This window comes from Triplophysa rosa, linkage group LG1 (assembly GCF_024868665.1).
Source record: "Triplophysa rosa linkage group LG1, Trosa_1v2, whole genome shotgun sequence".
In the NCBI taxonomy this organism is placed as follows: domain Eukaryota; kingdom Metazoa; phylum Chordata; class Actinopteri; order Cypriniformes; family Nemacheilidae; genus Triplophysa; species Triplophysa rosa.
The window spans coordinates 33,431,360-33,452,207 of NC_079890.1; the positions used below are offsets into that span (position 1 = coordinate 33,431,360).

Genomic DNA, 20,848 nt, shown 5'->3' on the forward strand with positions numbered 1-20,848 from the left:
TACAATCTTACTTTCTTTAATATTGACTAAGTAAGGCATGTCAAACATTAAGATCATTGTTTAAAGAGCCAACTTTGGGTATTTTTGGTGCAAAACAATAAAATGTAAATAAAATCCTTAATTTCAGTATTTAAAATAAAGCATTTTATTATTTAAAAAATACAATATTTTATCTCCAAATATGTCATATAATCTATCATTTACAGTGATAAACACACATCACCACTTGTTGAGTTTTATTAAATATTGTTAAAGTGACAGTACACCCAAAAATGAAAATTCTGTCAACATTTACTCACCCTCTTGTCATTTCAAACCTTTATGACTATATTTCGCAGAGCACAAAGAAGATATTTTGAAGAAAGTTGGTAACCGAACAGCACTGGTCCCCATTCACTTCTATTGTATGGACACAAAACCAATGCAAGTGAATGGGGACCAGTTAACAAAATTCTTTAAAATATCTTCTTTTGTGTTCTGCGGAAGAATACAGGTTTGAAATGATAAGAGGGTGAGTACATGATGACAGTATTTTTATTTTAGGGTGAACTATCCCTTTAAGTTGAATGTGTATAAGCCTCTTTAAGGGCACGATCTACAGCACTCCTTCAGTCACACATCTGTGGACACAGACAAAACACCCGACCGAACAACTTCCGAAACATGTTCATACCTGACATTCCTCTCCGTTTCCATGTCAGCGCATGCATTGACATTTCCAGAGTAAGAACTGGGACATGATGAGGGTCACCGAAAGGATTATTCTAATTCAACACAACTTTTGCAAAGGTTGAGCTCCCCATTCAACGACAGGCTTCAAACTCACAAACAGAAAATCACCCAGTTGTCAACGGATTTGATCCGTGAGTGCTACCCACAGTGTGACTAACAAGCAGATCTATAAGCCTTTCTTCTCAATCTGATTTTATGTTACACAGTAGAATTGAATGAGAATGCTGGGGACGTCAATGGCAGACTATGCATGGCTTACTTTAACAGAAAGAATTCTGGCTACCTGAAATCTATACCTAGATATAATATAACCAGATATTTCCCACCCAGATTGCACCTGTTCTCATGTGTCTACTATTTTGTAACAATGTTGATGTTTTTTTTCTTTTCTGGCTTTTTTGAAAAAGGAACACCTTAGCAACACCATAGAAATTGTTAAACTTTCTTCAGAAAATGTGGTTTTGGTCTGGTTTCGCATGAATATCATAACGTATTAGTTGGTTAATGTTCAACATATCAACATGCAGCTTTGGGCAAACTGCCTATAAGAAAGAAAGCTAATTCAGTTATGAAACCAATCATTTCTGATAATAAACCCTGTTTGTTTTGACTGGGGCCTGTCCTTGTTGTGGCTTGCACGCTAGTTCGTGACGGTGGGCAAGCACAACATCTGCTCTTGGCATACATGTAGTAAAGAAGCTAAGGAGGATGCAATGTTGGAGAAGTTAACCAAGGTCAACTCAATGTTGGCACACTTTGATTTTGCTTAAAGGTCCAGTGTATGAAATTTAGCAGGATCTAAATGCAACCAACGGCTCACTCCACCCCTCCCTTTAGAGCACTACGGCATCTCACACGGTCACGCTTGTGCTTCTTTGCCAAAGGAGATTAAGTATTTACGAAACACACTCTGTAGAGCAGTTTGTCCGTTTAGGGCTACTGTAGAAACAACATGGCGAATTCAATGCAAGAGACCCACGGTGTATGTAGATAGAAATAGCTCATTCTAAGGTAAAACATAACGCTTCATTATGTAAGATCTTTATACACCTTGAAAACATAGTAGTTATGTATATTATATTCCATTTTTGTCAATAGGTCCTCCAAAAAATGACACATTGGACCTTTAGGCTTTCAAGTAATCGAATTTCAACTTGATATTTTTACATTTGAATAAAATAAGTTCAAAACTTATTTTGTTGAGTTAAAGTGTTGTAAAAATGTAAAATAGTCCAGTAAAGCCTGTCCTTAAAAATTCAAGGCAGCAATTTTTTCCAAGCAATGATTTGAGTTATGGGGAGTTCTTCTCACGACGCGTATTTTATATTTTTTAACCGACTAAGATTACAAGTACTTTTGAACACGTGTTGTAAACAAACATGTTAAATAAGTTTTCCTAGAGATTATATAATGTTCATAGTGGGAGGCAATTTTGAGCAATGTATCATAGGTAAATAATAGGTCAAATTTATTTTTCAAAATAATTAATTGTGGATGTTTGTGATTTTTGTTTAATAGATGATTTACATAATTTTGGCACATTTTCACAAATACTGTATGTCTGTTGCACTTTATTCAAACTTGAGTCAAGGTCAAAATTTACATTCACACCTTTTGTACAAGTAAACTTGCTCTGTTGTGCGTCTTTGTTGTGTCCCTGCCCATCCAAAGGCCTTCATTTCAAGGTGGATATCTCCTGTGGTGCAAACGTCGCTGTCCCACACTGTGAATGAGGTCAAAGTCTACAGCGGGGCCCCACGACCCCGGTACACCTGTCATTACTCTTATACGGCGCCGTCTAATGAGGTGGAGCCCATCGTAATTCCTGAGGACACTTTGCTGGATCTCCACAATGGGCGCCTGATCTCTCCGCTCTCAGAAACAAAGTGTACGGAAAACCTTCTAACAGTCACTGGTTTGGGTGAAGTGTACTTGAGCAGGTCAGCCCATTGCCATTGCTGATTGGCCCCCTGTAGGACTTTGGTGGTTTGGGTAGGGTGTGAATGAAAAGCAGTTCTCTTCAGTGCCTGGCTGAATTAGTGATGCAGCGGCAGGTCTGTTACACACTTGGCAACACGACACAATGCCAAGTGACACATTTCACAAATTGGAAAAGGTTATTATAGAGTCAGGAATGGAGAAAAAAGATTACAAATTGTAAGGACATAACCTGATTGTTTCTGTCAGACTGAGCTATATACTTGTACTTTTTGTTGTTGCTTTTAACCCGCTTTACGCTCACTGATTGGTTTCAGCACACTGAAATTTCTCATAGAGGACCCTTCAAATTCCAACTGAACCCCTGTGATTCACAGAAGAGAACAGGGGAAAACGAAACAACTTCGTCTGCTTTGGGAAAGTTGGGAAACATGGGAAAGTTGCTTTAAAAGGGATAGACACAATATAGCTAAAGGACAATCAGCTTACTACATGCAATGTGTATGTGTGTTACACCCAGTTTTACTTCATTGTTTCATTTTAGACTAAAAAAGTGTGTTTCTTTCTTTTCCCTGCTTTGTTTAAAATGAGCTTGAAGGACTTTGTGTCTGTATCTTCTAACAAGGTCACAAAACGTGATACTGTTCTTCCTGCAAACAGAAATGATATTGGTCTCAGTAATTTACCAATTTGTAAAGATTAAATTTCCTGTGAAGTGGTTGTTGAAAAATAATATGTCTGGACTTTGATATACCAATTACAAACAGCAATAAACACATCTTGTATCTCTAATTATGCAGTACAAGTCGCCCATCTCTCATAACAAAGAAAGCTCTATAAATGTCTAAATAGATCATTTCAGTGTAAAGTGATTGTTGGTACCACCCCATAAGAAAGATGAGATTGTTTTTTCAATCTGACTTTAAATGGACAGCAAATGGAAACTTTGCTTAAACGTTTTTGTTAGGTTTGATGCCCAATTGCCCATTGTGTAGTGTTTTTTAATCACAATACATTATTTCAACGTTAACACAAAACACATTTCTCATCAAAATCATCTGTGCCTTCACATTAAATTGTACATCCCAATAATAACTCTTGTTGTTTACTTCAACAATTGTTTCTTTAAAAAAAGCTATATTTCTGTTTTTTTATTTTCTCCTGTAATACTTCTTCGGAACAATGCACATTGTGAAAAGCACTATAGAAATAAAATTGAATTGAATTAAAAGCAATGCATGTTTCCTCAGGGACAATCATATATATTTCTAAATCGGTTGTATTTGTTATGACATCAATTTCAGATTCATGTTGTGCCAAGGCAGAAACACACAAATTATCACAGCAAAACAAAACAATGTACTGTACATGTTTGAGTCTACCCTTTCTATCATATACTGTAGTTCCTTCAAACAGTTTTAGAAAGTTCGACTCGGGGTTCTGAGACTTTACTGAGGCCATTTATTTGTGAGTCCATAAGATCTATATGTAGTTACACCCAAAGCACATGGAAACGCTCTAGAAGTCACTTCAAGAGGCTTTCCACAGTGAAAATCTCATTCACAACAAGGCTCGGATGTTTGCCATCCTGAACACATTCCCCTGGATCATTTGTCACCCGCCTGCCTTTCTGTAAGTTTGTCTGCATCAAAGTCAGGCCAATAGTGGCCTTTGCCTGTTTTAATATGAGTCAGAATGTAAAAGAGAGACTTTTACACAAGAAACCTGTACATATTAGCCAACAATTGCTTTGTTTTATTGCAGCTTAGCTTAGTGTTTTATGGTTTACATATGATGTGTGAATTACCTGAACTTCACATGGATTTCATGTCGCACATGATTCAGTGAAAACTTTTCATTCAAACACAGCTTTGTCAGTCTGCCTCTCTCTATTCTATCTGCATGCCTGGCAAGAAAGGCAATGTTTGCACACCAATCACTTTTCTTTTCTGTCCCTTGAAAAGAAGCTGTCACCAAGCCATCACACGCTGTGCCAAGCAAACAACTCTAAACAGAACTTTCTGAAGCTGAAGAGTGATTTCAAAACTTTCATACAGCAGTAATTTTTTTATTTTAACCAGTGCAACAATTTATATGCTTTTAGACAAATGCAAAGATTTGTGGTTACTTATAGGCTATTGCTGTTTTTAATCAGATCCTATTTATTCATTGGACATAAACATGGAAGACATATGTCCCTACATTTGCCACGGAAATGTCTCACTATTAAGTTGCCTAGAAACTATTTTTTTTATTTAAGTTGTTGATGCATTTGTATATTTATGTGTCTGCAAGACTATAGAATCTATAGATCTGAGGGTGTCATGTTTCCATTTCCATCCTTTAATTATTGTCATTGGTCTGTAATGTGACAATTAGCAGATTCATGATTCATTTCCTTGTTTTACATATTAAAGGGATAGTTCATCCAAAAATGAAAATTCTGTCATCATTTACTCACGCTCATGTAGTTTCATACCTGTATAAATTCCGATGAACACAAAGAAAGATATTTGGAAGAATGTAAGTCATTTTCAGTTCCGGGACGTCATTGACTACCATAGTAGGAAGAATTAAATGGTAGTCAAAAGTGCCCGAGAACTCTTCGTTTTCCTAAATTCTTCAAAATATCTCATTATGTGTTCAACAGAACAAAAAATACAACTGTGGATGATGTCCCAGAACTGAAAATTGCTAACATTATTCCAAATATCTTTCTCTGTGTTCAACAGAACAAAGACATTTATACAGGTTTGAAACAACCTGAGGGTGAGTAAATGATCATCACGGCTATCTCTTTAAGCTAGTTTCAGAATCAGAAGGAACTTGGCGACAGGAGCTTAGTGCAGAAGAAAGTATACACATGGTGCAAACATAGATGAAATATAACATTAAGATAGTTAATGCTATATTTCATAGTTTATACAGTACAGCCTCGCTACACTAAAGCTAATCGTCTGCAGACACCATAGGGTCAGCCCTGCCATTAATAATAGATTATGCAGGCCCTCAAGGGATCCATTTGTCCTCTAAACACATTCGAAATGTCCCGTGAGGCATCTTATGGTTACAATAAGGTGACCAGCCCATCTGCGTTCAGCTTGCCAGCATTCATTGTAGATGGTCTGCGACATTAATACAAATTTGAATTAAAATTATTTTGTGTCAAAAAGTTATTCATTCTATAATTAGGAAGGTAGAGTCCACATACGAACCTGAAATATTAATATTCCAAAGGCCATTCAGTGTCTTTCATGTTGTTTTGGCGCCTCCGAGTGGCTAACATGTGTACGTGACGATTGTTTTTGGTTTCGATAAAGTTTGCGTCGTCTTTAAATGAATGGAAGCTATTTCCTTTTAGCCATACACGTGTATCCATTTTCGTTACTGCATTGCATTGCTACAATGTCAATATAATAAAGAAACCTCATTATGTTAGAAACGTAGTATCTAAGGCTGTTACTATGGATCCCTATTTAATTCCAAACCATTCAAATCCAAAGACCATTGAACTTTGCGTAAATACTATGCCCGTAAATATTTACTATTTCGCACGTGTTAACAGCAGGGTCGACCAAACTAATTCAGAACATTTGAATAATACTAATGACTGTCTAAGATAGACGGAACCATAGATATCTATGGACGGAACACCCATTCCCCGTTGTCATAATAATTAGCCTGACATTTTCCCTGAATCTACCACTATCTTCCTGAATCATGTTATGATGCTACAATATTTGGGCGATTTTTAATGGCGAATTGTTTCATTGGCTATGCTCTTTCTACGTGTGTTCTCATTTGTTATTCGAACACAACTCGCTTTTTGGTTGGATAAAACACTCAGCGCTTAGTCCGCAAATGGATGCCATTGGCTCAATAAGTAGGTTAGTGGTCCGCTAGTTATTACACAGAGGAAAGTAGGTCAAAGCGAAAATATATAATACTGCACAGTGGCGTCCGCATTCGCTTGGTCATTCGTGTGCTTTTCTGCCTTCATGTAAGTATGACCCATCTGATCTCTTAACGTGTTATATTGTGCCGTCTTTCTATATCTTATTATATTTCTGTACTCCATTGGGTATTCACCTCAAGCGAACTGCGTTTAACTTGTATACTATATTGAGCCTAGCTTGTCAAGTGACAATCCTAGCTGACATCGTCTTACTAATTTAGTACTCACCTGGAGTTGTTTATTTATTTCTATACAAGCTGCCATCGTCATACCTTATGCAATGACTGTTTCAGTCATATAACAATGACGACATTACATTTGTTCAGGAAAATAGTCACTCAATCTAAGCGCATATAGGCGAATTCAAGTATGCATGGATTCGCTAAAAAATGATTTTGAAAGAGTGATCAAGGACTCTTTGCCGTCACTGTAGTGTATGGGCGACCCCTCCCGGTGCGGTGCGTCAGAACTGTAAACATTAGCTGTGTCTCATTTCGGAAGGCTGCGTCCTCCGGAGGTCTCATTTGAAGCCTGCTACGTCATCGAGGCTGTCTCGCTTCATAAAAGCAGGTAGGACACTCCGTATGCACCCTTCTAATGCGACCTACTTTCACGAGAATTCGGAGGACACATGAGGTGAATCCTTCGTTGCTAGAGATAACCCACAATTCTATGCGTCGGCTAACGTCTGTTATTTGAATAAACGGCAACAGCTGCACATTCAGTCAAATATGTGGTGTTTAAATGTTAACAGTTTACAATTTGTGTCACGTTTTTTTAATCTTAGCAGGCATAAGTAGTAAATAGGTTTACAAGTGTTTTGCGATTTTTAAACGTTTTGAAACAGTAAGGCAAAAATTGTATATTTGTTTATCTCTTTTGGCATTGTTTAGGGTAGAAAGTAACCAACGTTTTACCTCTTAAATCATGTAGAAATCATTTAAATTAATTTGACAGGTGTGCGAGTGCAACGTGTTGTCATAGACATACACAAATTGTAAACTGTTAACATTTAAACACCACATATTTGATTGAATGTGCAGCTGTTGCCGTTTATTCAAATAACAGACGTTGGCCGACGCAAAGAATTGTGGGTTATCTCTAGCAACGAAGGATACAGCTCATGTATCCTCCGAATTCCTGTCAAAGTAGGTCGCATTTGAAGGGTGCCTCCGGAGAGTCCTACCTGCTTTTATGAAACGAGACAGCCTCGATGACATAGCAGCCTTCGAATGAGACCTCTGGAGGACGCAGCCTTACGAAATGAGACACAGCATGTGTCTCAAATTAGCTGACTTCCCTGGCAACATTTTTGGGCATTTAGCCGCGTGCAACATCTTTGGCTGTCATTGGCACATACAGTAGAGCATGGGCATCATATAGGTGCATCATTTTGGTTTTACATAGTTTTTACTCGTTAACCATAATAGCCACAAATGTATGTATGGTCTCACCACAATAACCATAGTTTTACTATGGTGTATGTTGTAAATACAAATGGTGATCACTATGGCCAAAAACATGGTTTCTTAACTTTACTGTTATTAAACCATGGTTAATTTTTGAATGCCTCTATAAACGAGCAGCATTTTTTGGACATTTTAGGGAGTGCAGCGTTTTTGACATTGTATGTAAATGTGATGCATCATGTCTTTATACTTTATACGGTATTTTTTTATTGTTCATTTCACCACATTGTTGGAAAACTAAGGCATGTTTCGGTTATTTATGAGTGCTGCCGTAAATTACATTAGAAATATTTGCACTGGATCCTGTACTTTAGGTCTGTGACAGGTCGTGCAGTACATCCACGAAGGTTTTTTGTTCCATATTTCCATTGTTGATCATTCTTGTTCGGGTCGCTTTTGAGGTTCTTGTGACACCTGTTTAGGTGTCATGCTGTGCAGGTAAAGCACATACATCGCGTTAGGCATTGCGATCGGGCTGTTAAGCGACTTGAATGCTACACTGCAGTCAGTACGCAGGAGTCCTCTGTCCTCCCATGATCCTTTGCTGCAGTACACCATCTGCTGCCCCCATCATTGATATAACTCACCACACAATATTCACTAAATCTGCCTACACATAGCAGTTCTGAGGAATAATGTTGCTTTCTAAATTTTATTCTCACTCTGTTGTTTCGTCTCTGGCCTTTTCTCCCTCAGGTCCAGTGCTTGTTTGTGTGTTTCAGCTTTCAACAGAAGCCAGAGCTGTGAGGAGACGGCTGCTCTCTGAGGTACCGAATGTGCTTTTGGATATTTGGAAATGAGGAGTGGAATGATTGTGTAATGCATTGCATATATAAAGGGATGGTTTTAGCTAAATTAAAAATTAAAAGTCACCCTCATGCTGTTCCAAACCCATATGAATTCATAGTCATAAGACATTATTCAGTGCATAATGACTCAGAGATTACATATGGCTTTAGTTTAATGGCATCTGTCTTCCTGTACTCGCATGTATGGAAAATAAATGTGGTTGTGACTTTGAAATGACATGCACAGTACATTAACGTTTTTTTCATCACATAAATCCAAAGTAAAAACTCACAAATGATAGAGCATTTAACACTTTGTCCAATGAGATAAAAAATAAGTGTGGACTTCAAAGCTTTACAAGTAGGACTGAAGTTGAAGTTAGGGAAAGATGGAAGTATTTATTTTAAAGCACAACATTTTTATTGTTCTTGTTCATTTAGTTCATGTAAGCAGTCATTAAAGAAGTGAAGGCAAATCATGTCAGATTATTTCCTTCTTTAAAAACATCCTGTAAATTAACAGGCTTACTCGAGTGACCTACATTCACCAGCGCTGCTTTTGTGAACCACCGTTTTTTTGTCTGGTATTATTCACATATAGGTTTCCTTACTTCTAATGTAACATACATTGCTTGGTGTGATATTGTGGTAACATTGAAACAAGGATAATTTGACTCATCAATTTTTAAACCACAAATGCTAATGTCAAGGTTTTTTCTAAATATTTTCCAACTTTATATGAATATGAAGTGTAAAAACAGTCACAAACGTTGTTAGGATTTGTTGTTATTTCCTTCCACCTACCTGTTGATAACTTTGGTTGCTTGACTTTAGATTTGAATATTTTCTTTAGAAAATGTGAGTTCGTGCTTGGCTGTGGGTGCCAGGGTGTTTTGAAAATGTTTTGAATGTTTTTTAGTCCGTTGCTTCCTGGTACAGGTACAGTACTACCTTCCTGGTACAGGTCAAATGAGTCCACCCCTAACTCTCAGTTACAATGTGTTCCCAAGAAAATGTCTCGCCTTTAGGCAAACATAACACATCTGATGGCTTAGAAACCTCTCATTCATTTCTGCAGCTCAAACCATGCATGCTGAAGTTTAATAATAGTAATAGTGATTTTTGTTGTATTTGAATTATCGTTTCTGACAGTAGTCATATGATGTGGAAAGAAACTATGGTACATTTCACAATGCAAATAAAAGAGTTGTGAATACAGTCCTGTTAGTAAATAGAACAGTCAATGATCTTTGCACATTATGGATTTGCTGACCTAGCAGGCTGCCGGTGGCATGGGGAGCTCAGGGGTAATAATTGAAGCTCTAGTTATTGGGTGTCATGACATCCTGAGTTGGTCAGGTCAGTTGGATCAAGTCTGTAGTAAGCAGGTGAAAAATAGGTCAGAGTTAATGATTACATCAAAGAGAATAACAGTGTTAGAAAGGTCCTGGCAGCGAATGTCATGTTTAGACAATGTCTCAACAGTGACCATATTTGCAGAGATACTAAGGTCTGCAAAAAAGTATTTCAGTAAGAGCTTGAGCATTTCCAAGCATGATGCCAAGACCAATTTATCTGAGCTGTGTTGTTCACATGTATTTTGTAGCTGTACTGTATCAAATGTTGACATTTCTGTGAAAAAAGGTTTTTTCTTAAAGGTCCAGTGTATGCAATTTAGCAGCATCTAGTGGTGAGGTTGCAAATTGCAACACTCCAACACTCTCACTCCGCCGCTGACCCCTACCTTTCCAAGCACTACGGTGGCTGACACAGGACTAAGATATCATCATGTTTACGCTTCTTTGTCGAAGGAGATAAAATATTTACCAAACGCGCTCTGTAGAGCAGTTTGTCCATTTAGGGCTACTGTAGAAACAACATGGTGAATTCAATGCAAGTGTACCCACGGTGCATGTAGATAGAAATGGCTCATTCTAAGGTAATAAAAACATAACGCTTCATTATGTAAGGCCTTTATACACCTCTGAAGACATAGTTATGTACAGTATATTGCATTTCTGTCAATAGATCCTCCAAACAATTACACACTGGACCTTTAAGCACAAAACAAAACAAAAAAACAGCTAGGACAAGGCTGATACCTAGTTAAGAATAAAAATGTATACAATTTGCTTCTTTGAATTGTATATCTTTAATATTATAAATATTAAACATATTGGTTTGTTTATCAAAAGGTTGCTAAAGATTTAGTCTGTAAATTATAGTTGATTTCGTCTCCTGATCGTATCTTAACAGAGGGTGGTTGTCGCCCATCTGTCTTTAAGGTCAATGATGTCACATTCAGGAGGGGGAGTCCAATCATATCACCTAACCCCTCTCTTGTAACCGGGTTATAAAATACTCGAGCTTGTGACAGGCTTGTGATTATATCTCCAGCTGTCTTTCCTTACAGAAGAATTTTGGCCGACAGCCTCAGGAGATGGTGAAGTGAGAGTGGACCTTGACAACCTCTGTGGTAACAGTTACCTTTATCTTTCTACCTCCATTGACCTGTTGAATATTTTCTGTTTGCCAAAGAGATATGAATGTTTTAGGGAAATTATGATTTTGATTTGTTATGGTTGACATTTTACAGATGATCTGATGGCAGACCAAAGAATGGACATCTCCTCCACGATGAATGAGTTCATGTCCCCCAGTTCCGCAGACCTGATCTGCAGCTCCATGGGTTTAGACTACAACCGCAAGAGGAAAAGCAGCTCCTCCGACTATCAGTAAGAGCTCCATCATTAACACACCCATAGAATTGATGTGCAATTGTGTCCATAACTTCTGTTTCTCAAATATTACATTGTTGAGAAGATTTGTCGCAGATTTTTAATTTTTATACATTTTAAATATTAAAGTAGCATTTGTAAAATTTTAACTTGTATACCAGTTTGTCACAGAACAAATATTGAAATCAGTGAGCCATAAAAGTGCCTTAAGTCGAGAACACTATATTGCAAAATTTGATTTGTTGAGCACAGTTTCAGTCTCAACCAGCAGTTTTCTTTAACAAGTCAAAGTTAGGTATTTTCTTACAAAAAAATGTTGCAAGCAGTATTTTTGTAATGTTGTAAAATTATATTTTCATCACAGAATAGCAAACATAAAACATTACTTGAAATGTGGTATAAGTGTAATTAAACTGTCAATGTCTGTCATTTCACAGAATCGATGGATTTTCTTTTGAGTAAGTATAAGCATAAATAACTCTTAGTACAGTAAATGTGCACTCCCTTTACAAAACGTAACATATAAAATACAATGGAAGACCACAGTTAAAGGAACAATTCAACCAAAAAAGAACATTCTGTCTTCATTTACTCACCCTCAAGTTGTTCCAAATCTGTATCTGTATAAATGTCTAGTGTAGTAGAAAAATGCTTTTTAAATGTCTTTGTTCTGTTGAACACAAAAGAAGATATTTTGAAGAATGCAGGACAGCAAACAGTTTTTGGGCACTTTTGACTACCATAGTCATAGTTTTTCCTACTATGGTAGTCATTGGTGGCCAAGAACTGTTTGGTTACAAGCATTCTTCCAAATATCTTTCTGTGTTCATCAGAACAAATGTATTGACACCGATTTGGAACAGCTCGAGGGTGAGTAAATGATGACAGAATTTTTTCATGGCCATTCATGGACACTACCGTGATGATAATACTATGGTATTCATTCATTTACACTAACATGGTGTATGGGTATTATAGTCTCTCACTACCATATTACAGTATATACAGTATCTTATGGCATCACCATCTGATAACGTCACTGAGCCAAGGTACTCTTAAAGTACCAATATGTGAGGGTTTTGCAAGACCCTCTTTGAGCACCGGTTTATTAAATCTAAAATATGAGACCCCTTTTGTTTTTGAGAAAAATACAATTTTATCCTCTCAGATCTGAAGCTTCATGGATGAGGTTCCTCATCCCAAACTCACAGCTCTCACAATCTCCTGAGATTGAATGGTCAGTGAGTATTGATGAAGAGACAACAAATGGTCAAATCATTGTTTCGTGACAAATGTAACATGCAGAGATATCAGTACGAGATATCAGACCACATCAGAGCAACATCTGAAAGAGATGAAGAAGAAGAGTTCACTCAAACGTGAACATTCTTTCATCATTTACTCGCCCTCATGTCATTTTAAACCTGTATGACTTTCTTTCTTCACCAGAACACAAAAGAAGATATTTCTTAGAAGAATGTTGGTAACCAAACAATATTGGTCCCCATTGACCTCCATCGTATGGATACAAAACCACTGAGACATTTCTCAAAATATCTTCTTTTGTGTTCCACAGAAGAAAGAGTCATACATACTGTAGGTTTTGAATGACATGAAGGTGAATAAATGACAGAATTTGTCACTTTGGGTGAGCTAGATTTGAGATTCAGGGCATTATTCTAATGGAAAATGGTTACTTAAGCCAGTAGTTCTCAAACTGGGGGCCCCCGAGATGGATCCAGGGGGGCCACAGATTTTGTAGCATTTTATGAAATATAGAAATTGATCATAGATTTTATGCAATCAAACATCAGAAAAATAAGACCACCAGACAAAAGAATTGATGTTTCAGCATTGTATAACCGAGTATGTTTTTGTTTAAATAAAAATGTTAAATTTAAGATTATAAGTCTTTATTTGGGGGGCCGCAAAGTGATGCACTCTACACAAAGGGGGCCTTACAACGACAAAGTTTGAGAACCACTGACTTAAGCGACAGGATTAAGTTGTAGTCTAGATGTTATCAGGCTAATTGTTGTCAACCCCTTATGTCAACGTGTTAAATTACTCTCATTCCGAGCAGTTATGAAACAGGCTATTATGAAACGATGGCACGGATGGCGTGTGAAATGGTTATCATGTCATTGGATATGCTTACTGTTATATATTCACTGTTACGCTGTTGTGAAATTAAGTCTTGATCTGCCCCCCAACTAACCTAAAGCTAAATCCTAAAGGATTTTTAATCAGAATCAACAAGTGAGAACCGTCGATTCGTTTGAAAGATAAAGATTTATTTGGAATAAAAACATGAATTGCTTTTGTATACACTCAAAGTACAAAAGTTGACTCGAACAATTTAGAGTAATGTATTTGTACTGTTGTTTTGGTTTCAAGGGACAGTATGGACACAGATATGGAAAAACTTGGAAGGTAAGCGTATTTGAGTCAATTCTTTTTACTCATCCTGTTTTAGATGTATGTTTTGGATTTCATGTTAGCAAAATCTTGTGTAAGGGAGACTAGGGTTATTTGTCACACACAAATATTTACAAAGTATTTAATCGTTCATTTTAGTTATGAAAGTTTTTTCTCCTTAAGTCCTTACCTTAAAGTCTCTGCTACCAATAAACTATATTACATTTCTGCAGTTTTATTTTGGACATTTAAGATTTTGACTTAAAAAAAAATGTAACAAAATATTAAGCTTTTGTAATGAATGCTTTAGGTTTGCAATTAGTTGGACACCAAAGCGTCCATATGCAGTACTTTTTCCTAATTTTATAATTGAAAACATTTTATTTGTTGTATTTTTTTCTTTGCATGTATATAGTTAGTTTATGCTATTAACTAACCGTTACCTTTTTTCTCTGAACAGTGACTGTGTCGATCACCAGGGTCGGATTAAGAATGCAAGGTGCTGAAATCCGAAATACTGTTTTAACCTGCTTACAGTATATGATCAGCACACAAACATACTCTATTACTGTCTATTATAACATTCCTTGTATTGTGTGCTCTTGGTTTTGCACAGGGAAGCTCACAGTCAGATAGAGAAGAGACGGAGAGATAAGATGAACAACTTCATCGATGAACTGGCTTCATTAGTGCCTACCTGCAACGCCATGTCTCGGAAACTGGACAAACTCACTGTGCTGCGCATGGCCGTCCAACATATGAAAACACTACGAGGTGAGATTTACACCGTCTCATTCAGACAGTCCATGAACAAACTGATACGCTCAATAAAACTCATTGCTACTTTCTCTTTAAGGTGCATCAAACCCTTATACTGAAGCTAACTATAAGCCCGCCTTCTTATCAGACGATGAACTAAAGCACTTAATATTAAAGGTAGGTGACATAAACAAATACTAGATATTATTTTATGCTTTCTGATTTAGATGCTTATTATTGCAAAACGAACCCACTCAGATTGACAAGAAAACCCCTCTGCTTACATTATTTATTGTTGTTTGTTATGGTTTATTGTTGTGATAATGACAAGCTAACCATGTATTAATTGATCATTCAAAAAAATGAAATAAAACAATTTCATTTTAATATTATGTTAATTAAAAAAAGAACATAAAATAAAACATTGAATATGTGTTGTAATGTCTGAAACCCAGAGCATAAAAATATATTTTAAAATGTGAAGAGTTCATTTGCAAAAACAGATAACTCGGTTTAAAAAAAAATCAAAAATCAGTTTTTTTGATTGTGCATTACAGTTAATATCAATCAAACTGCAGTTGGGTTGTTTTAATTAAGTAATAATAACTAAAAAAAAATACAGCTAGCTAACACAATAAAACATGATAACGTAATAACAAAAATGATTTTTGCAAACAAACTCTTCATGTCTTCTAGGCAGCTGATGGTTTTCTTTTCGTGGTCGGCTGCGATCGTGGAAAAATTCTGTTTGTGTCCGAGTCTGTCCACAAAATTCTGAATTACAGCCAGGTTAGACCTGTTAATGTCAATACAGACTGTATAATAACCACATGACCCGGTCAGTATTGCCACTGCTTTTTCTCTCTTTCAGAATGATCTGATTGGCCAGAGTTTGTTTGACTATTTGCATCCTAAAGACATAGCAAAAGTGAAGGAGCAGCTCTCCTCGTCTGACACAGCACCGCGGGAGAGACTCATCGATGCAAAGAGTAAGTCACCTACAGACACTTGGATCAGAAGAACTTTTGAAATCGAAACATATGCTTGCATTACACATGTGTATTGAGTGCATTACATGTAGATACTTTGCATCCTGGAGTCCTTTTTACTAGTAGCAATGCATTCTGGGAATGAATTATCCATAATTCATGATGGTTGATGTCTATGATGTTTAATGTTTGAACGGAAGATCAGTTGAACTTGGAGCAGAGTTGCTGTTAATATGGTTCTCATCTGAAATGTTGTGTGAAAAAAAGTGTGTTGTTCTTTTCTCAGCCGGGCTGCCAGTTCGGACGGACATCACACCCGGTCCCTCCAGACTGCGCTCAGGTGCCCGCCGCTCCTTCTTCTGCAGGATGAAGTGCAACAGGTCGCTGGTCAAAATGGAGGACAAAGACTTTGCCTCCACATGCTCCAAAAAGAAAGGTAAATGATCAGGAATGACCAGTAATACTTGCATGCACAGACAACTTTGTTTAACGATCGCTTTTTAACACTCCAGCCGATCGCAAAAGCTTCTGCACCATCCACAGCACTGGCTATCTAAAGAGCTGGCCGCCCACTAAAATTGGCTTAGATGAAGACAACGAGCCTGATAATGAAGGCTGTAATCTCAGCTGCCTGGTGGCCATCGGCCGTTTGCATCCTCACATTGTCCCTCAGCCCATGAACGGAGACGTCCGGGTGAAGCCCACTGAGTACATCTCACGTCACGCCATTGATGGGAAGTTTGTCTTTGTGGACCAAAGGCAAGTCGGATTTGGATTTGACAGTGATGAAATGTGTTTGTGGCCAGACCTAAAAATAATGCCGTGGCTAGAATAAGCATCTAGAATAAACGGCATTTGTTTGGTGGTTCATTGACCAACCCTCAATTTATCATGACAGCTTATTTGTTTTTGTGAGTTCAGTGGTGGTCAATATCCAAAAATAGCCATTGGAAAGGTTGCGGTGTGGGTAGAGGCTAAATTTAGGGCAAACATTTAACCTTAAAACAGTATTTGTGATAAAAACACTGTTTGGATTTTATGTCAACTGTATTGACAGAGGTCCAAAGCTTAGTTGTGTTGTTTCTTCATTTATACCCCTGTACTTACATGTACACATTACATTTCTTAATGCAATTGTATGTGTATGGAAGGCTGCAAAGATAATATTGTTTTTCAAACTCAAGTTATTTGTTTTTTTCCAGAACGTCTTCACATTATGCATAATACATGAATGGAAGTTTTCGCTTTAGTCTCCTTTTAGGTTTCTTGCTTTAGTCCCGTATATTTCTTCTGATTCCCACTCTAAATCCAGAATATTTAACTATAATACAGATTTATTTTACAGTTCCACTAAGCCTCATTTGTTTCCGTTTCCTTTTTCTCCTAAACAGTTTAAAGAGCAACCTCTGTGCAATACATTTTTTGCTTCCACAAACTTATTGGTCACCAACGTTTCTGTAGCTCAGATTGGCAACTGAAAATAAAATAATAACAAATACCATGTTTGAGGAAGCTCAATACAAAGCTGTTTTGTAAGAAATGCCAAAACATTTCTGTTCTTGACAGGCTCATCTTTTCATTTTAGGGCTACGGCTATTCTTGCTTATCTGCCTCAGGAGCTGCTGGGCACATCGTTCTACGAGTATTTTCATCAGGATGATATTGGACATCTTGCTGAATGTCATAGACAGGGTAATAATATAGAACATTTCTCTATTCGTTCACTGAGTATGAGCCGACTAGACTCGTGATCATTTATGTGGCATTCTTTCATTATTCTTTCACAGTATTACAGATGAGAGAGAAGATCAAAACTAACTGTTACAAGTTCAAGATTAAAGATGGATCTTTCATAACTTTAAGAAGCCGTTGGTTCAGTTTCATGAACCCTTGGACCAAAGAAGTCGAATACATTGTTTCGACTAATACGGTTGTTTCGTAAGTGATCATACTCGCTTAATTGTTTACAAGGATAGATTTTATGGGTTATTCTAATGGTTTGAGTGAATTTCCTGACTAAAGTCAGATGATGTGTGTTTTTAGGAGCAGTTCTCCCGATGGGTCGGATCCTGCATATCCTCAGCTCACTGCCTCCCCCCAGAGTATGGACAGTGTCCTTACAGCCGGTGACAGTAAGCACATTTAATGTACTCTTCCTATCATAAACAACAACAAATACACTGGTGCCTTTTGCTCACAATATGACAGTGAAAGTCAAGAATTTATGTTAACACTGTAACCAAAAATATATTCGATAGTTTACATTTACATTTAATTTATATTACATTCAATAGTTCCCAACTAGTGAAAATATTTATAGGAAAAAAAACATATTTACTTGAAGGCTATATTAGTATTGTTTTTATTTTTAATATTTATTTATCTCAGAATTATTTTAATAGTGCTGCTGTGCAAAAACTCTGTATTAAAGAATATGCTGCTGTTTGGATGGCTCATTTGAACTTTTCTGTGTTATCAACATGCAGGTTTTTTGCTTAATACTCAGTTGATGTGAAATGTTGTGCATGATTAAGTTTGTGAGTTTGAAATCTATATTGTTCCTCATTTGTGTTCTGATTGGCTGCAGGCTCAGGGAAGCGTGCGCTTCAGACTGTGCCCGGGATCCCTGGAGGCACGAGACCTGGGGCAGGAAAGATCGGCCGCATGATTGCTGAGGAGGTGATGGAGATCCAAAGGTGAGTTCATTAAAACATTTAGCACCATATAACAACTTTTTTAATCTATATTTGAGTTGAGATTTTAAATGGATGATTCTTGACTTTGATTTACTGTATGACTGACAGGATAAGAGGCTCCTCCCCGTCTAGTTGTGGCTCAAGCCCTCTAAATATAACCAACGGCACACCCCCTCCTGACACATCCTCACCTGGAGGCAGAAAGGTAAAGTGTAGTATTAGGTATATGACTCATCTGATACCTGTCCTGGTTTTACCTGTACTAGTACATTTACATTTAGTCATTTAGCAGACGCTTTTATCCAAAGCAACTTACAAATGAGGTAAACACATATTGTACTATGTAGTACAAAAAATAAACTTTTGTAACTTTCAATATATATCATCTGGGGGATTCTCACGAAATCTTGCTTTCAAGATGTCAAACATGATTTTCTTAGAAACACTTGTATCAACAAATTTCCTTTATATTCATTTAAAAAAGGTATATGTTTAAAGGCATTAATTTCTAAACTTTAACACTATATAAACAGTTTAACACTTTTTAAAACATTTTTTTACAAAAAAGGCCTTAAAAATTCTTATCGTAAACCAAAAAATAATTACCGTAACCATTTAAAACTGTCAATCTCATAGCATGTTTTGCAAAAACAAGCGAAGTCATGATGCCTAAGCAAGTTTTTATTAATCTAACATAATAAGACATTAACGAATTATATTTAAAAAAAAATATATACATGTAAAATTTCTTCAAATGTGTAAAACTACCTGTATCGGTAATGAAAAGGGAAACCGTCGTGTACACAGTGTGACAAGAGAATATTACATTTTTAACTAGAAAAATATAAAGTCATTTGTTAACGTATTAGCTATTTGATAAGTACTAGTAGATGTGATTCTTTACATAAAATCAAACTTAATGTAAATATATTTGTGAGTTTAAACAGTCTTTTAAAAATGTTACAGATAATGAGAATATCAGTCATGGACACTAATTTCCTCCACTATTTCTTCATTTTTATTATACACAAATAATCTTTTTTTTTGTCAATTTTTGTAATTTGAGAAGGTCTGGAAGAACATCCAGTTGGTTTTTTTAAAGAATATTTTAATTTTACTCTTGTTTAAATTACAACATATAATGCACTCAGACAAATCGGGACATGTTACGGTTATGAGAATTTTATCAGAAACAGCAAAAATATATAAATAATTTAAAAAATATTGTTTGTCCAAGGTAGAGAACACAATCATCTTTATTATGATCATTTTTTGTGTTATCAAACTGTATGTTATATGATTCAAATCTTTACTGCCATGATGTTTCGTAGGGTTTCGTGAGAATGACCCATCTATGAAGAATGTATATAAAAGTAGATAAAATGTAAATAAAATGCTTTTTTGGTCAGATTTCCAATGGTGGGACTCCAGACATTTCTTCTGCAGGGATGGTGTCAGGACAGGATGCTATAGGATACCCTTACTCCAACAGCTCTATTCTAAGTAAGCTTCACTGGTGAAATACAGAACTACAGTTGATTTGTCAGCAGTGCTTTTAAACAATTTACAATGTTGTCTTCAATCTAGGTGATAATTCACACATCGGTATTGGTGACATCATGGATGAGCCTGGCTCCAGCAGCCCCAGCGGTGATGAGGCTGCCATGGCGATCATCATGAGCCTTCTGGAAGCGGATGCTGGTCTGGGAGGTCCAGTGGACTTCAGTGACTTACCCTGGCCACTGTAAGAGCCCTGGAAGACTTTTTCTTCTATATGTACAACCTGTCACACTGTCATCACAAGGTGCAGTGAAATTCAACAATCGATGAATCGTCATGGTCTGATCATTTTGGTCCTAACCAGCCGAGACTGATAAGCTACGAGTTACATTTCTCTTGGTCAGAAATGCTTTTGCTTTGGCAGTATTTTAGTTTTACTGAGGACTGAAAAAGTATCTGGCCTGGCCTGACTGGGACACGTGAAGTGTGCAAAACAACCATAACACGCCAGTACTGCTTTGAAAATGTTTTCATTTTCTTCACAAACAAAAGCAAAACCATATACATTTTTTTCCTGAATGACGTTTTTATAGCCATCTCTATGAATTTTTGTTCTTGTTTTCAGCACATATTCTTATAAAAAGTGTATCATACTGTAGATCTGTTTATTGTAACAAATATGACTTCTTTTATCTGAATGTATATGGTTTAAATAGACTGAAAAGTGACCTATTTTTTTTTTTAATAAAAAGCATTTATTTCTTTTGATTTTTTCCCCACTAAGCACACAGTTCGGAATCCTAAAATGTCACTTAGTTTACCTAGTACCTTAGTACATTTCGTCCAAAAGTTTGCATAAGTGCACT

General features: G+C 36.7%; 1 protein-coding gene across 2 annotated transcripts; it reads left to right on the plus strand.

Annotated features, from left to right (window-relative positions):
- Window positions 1–6,545: 6,545 nt before the first annotated feature.
- On the plus strand, window positions 6,546–20,709 carry bmal1b (basic helix-loop-helix ARNT like 1b). Of its 2 annotated transcripts, XM_057333313.1 has the most exons (21): window positions 6,546–6,670; window positions 8,791–8,861; window positions 11,296–11,358; window positions 11,479–11,617; window positions 12,058–12,078; window positions 12,789–12,857; window positions 14,018–14,053; window positions 14,499–14,537; window positions 14,655–14,812; window positions 14,895–14,974; window positions 15,494–15,586; window positions 15,669–15,786; window positions 16,073–16,222; window positions 16,299–16,545; window positions 17,372–17,478; window positions 17,574–17,724; window positions 17,830–17,918; window positions 18,374–18,482; window positions 18,591–18,687; window positions 19,892–19,985; window positions 20,070–20,709. In XM_057333313.1, exons 4-21 carry the CDS (start codon window positions 11,487–11,489, stop codon window positions 20,228–20,230), a joined length of 1,950 nt encoding a protein of 649 aa, XP_057189296.1. In that variant the 5' UTR covers window positions 6,546–6,670; window positions 8,791–8,861; window positions 11,296–11,358; window positions 11,479–11,486; the 3' UTR covers window positions 20,231–20,709. The 2 variants fall into 2 exon arrangements, with proteins under 2 accessions (XP_057189296.1, XP_057189304.1); XM_057333321.1 differs by lacking the exon at window positions 12,789–12,857 and having other exon boundaries at window positions 20,070–20,706.
- The last annotated feature ends 139 nt before the right edge of the window (window positions 20,710–20,848 follow it).